Source organism: Brachyhypopomus gauderio, chromosome 1, assembly GCF_052324685.1.
Source record: "Brachyhypopomus gauderio isolate BG-103 chromosome 1, BGAUD_0.2, whole genome shotgun sequence".
NCBI lineage: Eukaryota > Metazoa > Chordata > Actinopteri > Gymnotiformes > Hypopomidae > Brachyhypopomus > Brachyhypopomus gauderio.
The window spans coordinates 20,680,398-20,684,823 of NC_135211.1; the positions used below are offsets into that span (position 1 = coordinate 20,680,398).

General features: G+C 43.1%; 1 protein-coding gene across 1 annotated transcript in view; it reads right to left on the reverse strand.

Moving 5' to 3' along the window:
• Nucleotides 1-2,902: 2,902 nt before the first annotated feature.
• The window catches only part of LOC143526930 (G-protein coupled receptor 61-like), a 3,677-nt gene continuing 2,153 nt past the window's right edge, over nt 2,903-4,426 (reverse strand). Inside the window, exon 2 of the mRNA XM_077021746.1 lies at nt 2,903-4,426. This exon is cut by the window's right edge and continues 540 nt beyond it. Coding sequence (XP_076877861.1) covers nt 3,494-4,426 — 933 coding nt within the window. The 3' untranslated portion in view covers nt 2,903-3,493.

Below are 4,426 nucleotides of genomic sequence, written 5' to 3' on the forward strand. Positions count from 1 at the left end.
CACTAACATTGATTGGCCAATACTGGTCATGTGACTGGGAGAACTGCGCATGCTCCCAGGAGGTTCTGTAGTTCAGTGCAGAGCAGATGAATGGCTCTGGTTCAGCAGTTGCTGTGAACAAGAGAATAAAGGAGAAGAAGAAGAGAGAATGTATTCTGGATGAGCAATGAAACAAAGAAAGGGCCAGATCAGAAATGAAGTCGAGTGTTTTCTTTTTTCTTTTTTCTAATTTTCACTCTATTTTATTTTATTTTAGTTTTAAAAAAGTTTTAGTCAAACTTTTTTAGTTTGACTATTGGTCTTATATTTGTGTTAAGTTTGTTGTGTAATTAGAAAATGCCAATAAAAATACTTTTGTTCAAAAAAAAGAAATGAAGTCGAGTGAATTATTTCGATTTGCCCTTGAACATGGTGTCTTGGTGATTAAAGGTTAAACCTGTCCCCATCTCCCTCCATACCTGTCACCTCCACATACCATGTGTCTTCCTCAAAGTATAATCTTCATGTTTATACAAAGGACTGGACTGCTACCAGTTTCTGTGCCTGGTCTAACTGGTATTATCACTTACATTCATGTGAGAGAACCAAATGTCCAACCAGAGACCTTTGACCACAGACGACTTTTAGAGCGGCTGGGACTCAAAATCATATTGCAATGGAAATGCTCTCCTTACCACTGTAGATCCAGTCTCATTAGCACCTAAGAAACCCTTTCAGGACAGAACCGTTTAGGTTCTTTGGTCAGATTTTCAAATCTGTTCATTAAGGTCAGATAGGACAGATTTGGGGATCCTTTATGTAGCACACACTTTAATGTATATCTAAGTAGATATTCTAGACTGCCAGAGGGGGTTAATTGGGACAGCTCATATAAAGGCCTTCATTTACTGTCAATTTTTTCAGTACACTTGTTGCAGAGTTACTTGAGAGAGGGAGAGGGACACAGGCCCAGGATGAACAGCAGAGCAAGGCACACAGAGGGGGTGGTGTTTGGAGTAGAGACTCCAGAAATAAACTCCTCCCACCACCTGTGAAATGTCGCTGCTGATGGTCTCCATGGTAACAAAGATCCCTAGCAGCCAGCAGTGTATGCATGAGAATCGTGCTCTGGGGGAGGTGTTGTGGGGAGGGGCTGCAGTCACACAGCCAACATTACAAATACTCTCAGTCTCATTATTAGGGACACAGCTAAACATTAAGAGTTATTATCTATGGTTCACTAAAGCATTAGGTAACGCTCCCTACTGGATGAGCCAACATCAAAGTCTTTGGTGATGCTGCAAACTTCTTTGATGATGTTCATGGTTTTGAAGCTGAAATGTCTACAAAAGGTCACAAGGTATCACTGCACATGGATGATCTGTGTGTGTGTTTGTAATTTTGCATGCGCGTGTGTGTGTGTGTGTGTGTGTGTGTGTGTGTGTGTGTGTGTGTGTGTGTGTGTTAAATGCGGGGGGCATGGAGGAGTAGGTGTGAATGAATCTTTCTCTCTGCTACGTGTCTGCCACACTGGGGAGTTTTTTAATGAAACATACACATTTATTACCCCGATATACTGGTGTATGTATAATGTATAATGTAACCTTATAGACATTTCTCTTCCTTGAGTGAACCTGGTTATGATGGGATTATCTTCATGATACTTTGACTTTGAAATATGGTGTGTGTAGTCTGCCCCAGGAGGCTGTGGAGGTCCCCATTATGCCATTACGGTAGGGTTCAGACTTGAGGGAAAGGTTCAGCCATTAGTGTAAGGTTTAATCATTAAGGTAGGGTTCAGTCATTAGTGTAGGGTTCAGTCATTACTGTAGGGTTCAGCCATTAGGGTAGGGTTCAGCCATTAGTGTAGGGTTCAGTCATTAGTGTAGGGTTCAGCCATTAGTGTAGGGTTTAGTCATTAAAGGAGGATTCAGCCAGCACTTGGTTCACTTGTTAGCCATGTTATATTAGCCATAGTCGAGTTCCAATCAATTTTCCCCATAAGAAATAACTGAAAATGGTTTAATCCATTCTCAACCACTGAATTTTAATGCTAAGTCCGTCACACAAATGCCTTTTTCATACTTCTCTATGATCGCCTTTTTCAACTCTATTGTTGTTCTTACCATTTTCTTCTTCTGCTTTTCTGCTATGTCTTTCTTGGGACCCATGTTTTTGTCTAAAACAGTACAAAAAACAGCAAACGCTTGGAGCACAGCCTCAAAGTGGTTTAAAACCACGGCAACTAACAACAACAACACTAACTAATGCCAACTAGCGGCATGTGACCGAAGCATGAACTGTATTTTGTTTACAAAAGTCACATGAGTCGAGTCGGATTCCAAAGTTTTGTTCAAGCTCTGAGACAAAATTTTCTCGAAATTTTGCGACAAACTCCAAATATGTTGAGCACTGAGGCGGTCGAGTTCCGGGGTTCTACTGTATTTATGATTGGAATGGTAAAATTGTTTAGTGTTTTATGATTGGGGATGGTAATAATGTTTAGTGTTTTATGATTTGGGATGTTAATAATGTTTAGTGTTTTATAACTGGGGATGATAATAAAGTTTAGTGTTTTATGTTTAGTGATGGTTAAAATATTTAGTGTTTTATGATTGGGGATGGAAATAAATGTTTAGTGTTTTATGATTGCTTCCTTAACTTAGGTTTTTTTTTTCATTTGTTTTGAAGTGAAACCCATGGCTAACTCTAATCGATCACTGCTATGTCTGTAGAATGGATCATGGAATAATGTGACATGGATATTCTGAAATTTGTGTATCGTGTATTTATTACACTATACATATGTGTGACATCTGTTCTTTACCCAAGCCTTTAATTACAACATCAGCACAAGGTAAAATAACATCTATATATATATATATATAATTAAATATAACTTACATACAGAGCATTACTCAAAATAAGTGAAAGAAAAATAAGATTTTCTGAGGAAAGATGGACTATTAAAAACATTTGATATGTTGAAGAAACTCATATAAAACAATCGACTATAAAACTACATGAATGTCATTTTCCCTGAAACTCTATAAGATTTGCTGAGGTTCCATTGTTTTCCAAATGCTGTTTGTGAATGTGCTCTTCTACAGGAGAGAGGAAAGAGGAGGATCACTGTTCACTCTGACGGAACAGAGGTAAAACAGAAGAATATCATTCCATCATCCCAACAATACAAAACAGCCCCAGTGATATAAATCAAAAGAAATGTTGGATGGCAAGCCTCTGAGAATCTCTCTGACCCCAGCAGAGTGGTAGTGTCGTAAAACTGTCCTAAAACTGTCCTAAACTGCTGTTGTTTGCAGTCAGTATGCAGATGCCACCTCACTGACATCTCCCCAAGATCATGTTTCCTTCCTCATGATCACCTGATCCAGGTCATTTTTGTCAGAAAAATAAACTAGGAACTGTCAAACAATAAATAGAAAGTTCACAATATTTTAATCAATTAATGTAAATAATAATGGACTGGAATGCAGGAGTGGAGGCCTGTGTCCTAGCCATCTGAAATGATGAGACTGTTCTTAATCTGACGCTGCTCCAGAAAGTCAGAAGTCTCTTCCACAATTTGTCCAGGGATACGGAAGTCAATGGGGATGGGCTGTGACTGTGTTCGGGGTGGTGTGAGTAATGGGGACGATCTGTGGGGTGGAGTTTTGGGGCTGGAGGCGTTTTGTGAGTCCTGGTTGTACATGTTGCAGCCAGTGCCCTGTAGGAACTGCATGAAATTCTCCTCTATAGAACCCTCCCGGCTGGGCAGGTGGTCCTGCTCCTCCTCTGCTGGCAGTGGGAACAGGAAGGGCAGGTGTTTACTGAGTTCCTGCCGTATCTGCCTGTTCAGGCAGCCGTAGAAGAAGGGGTTGGAAGTGAAGCAGAAGTAGCCGATCCAGGTGACGACGTCTTCCAGGGGTGGCAGAGTTGCGGGCGGCAGGGACGCCAGTGCCGCGTAGAGGTGGAAGGAGAAATATGGCAGCCAACAAAACAAAAACTGCCCTCCTACAGCTGCCAGCACGGCTGCTGCTTTGCCCCCACCGAACGGCCGGTGGGGTGTGCCACGCCCTCCCACTCCTGTATCGCTGTGGGAGGCGGAGCCTGAGCTGGTCACCATAGTGGAGCGGCTGCTCAGGGACTGGGAACGTCCGCGGCGCGGGCTGTCGGACCAGGTGGGCCGAGGTCCGTGTTGCATGGCTGCCACACGGGCCACCTTGAACATGCTGCAGTACACGACCAGGATGAGCAGCAGCGGGCACAGGAAGTACACGAGCGCAAACACAACCATGAATGCCACGCGGTTGGCCCCGCCCCCGCTCCAGTGCAGAGAGCAGCGTCTGTGTGTTTGGGAAGGTGGAGCTGGTACGGCCCCACCCCCATTAACCGCACCTCCTCCCGTCTCCAGTAAGTGGCTGCGCCCACCCTGCATTACCCAGGC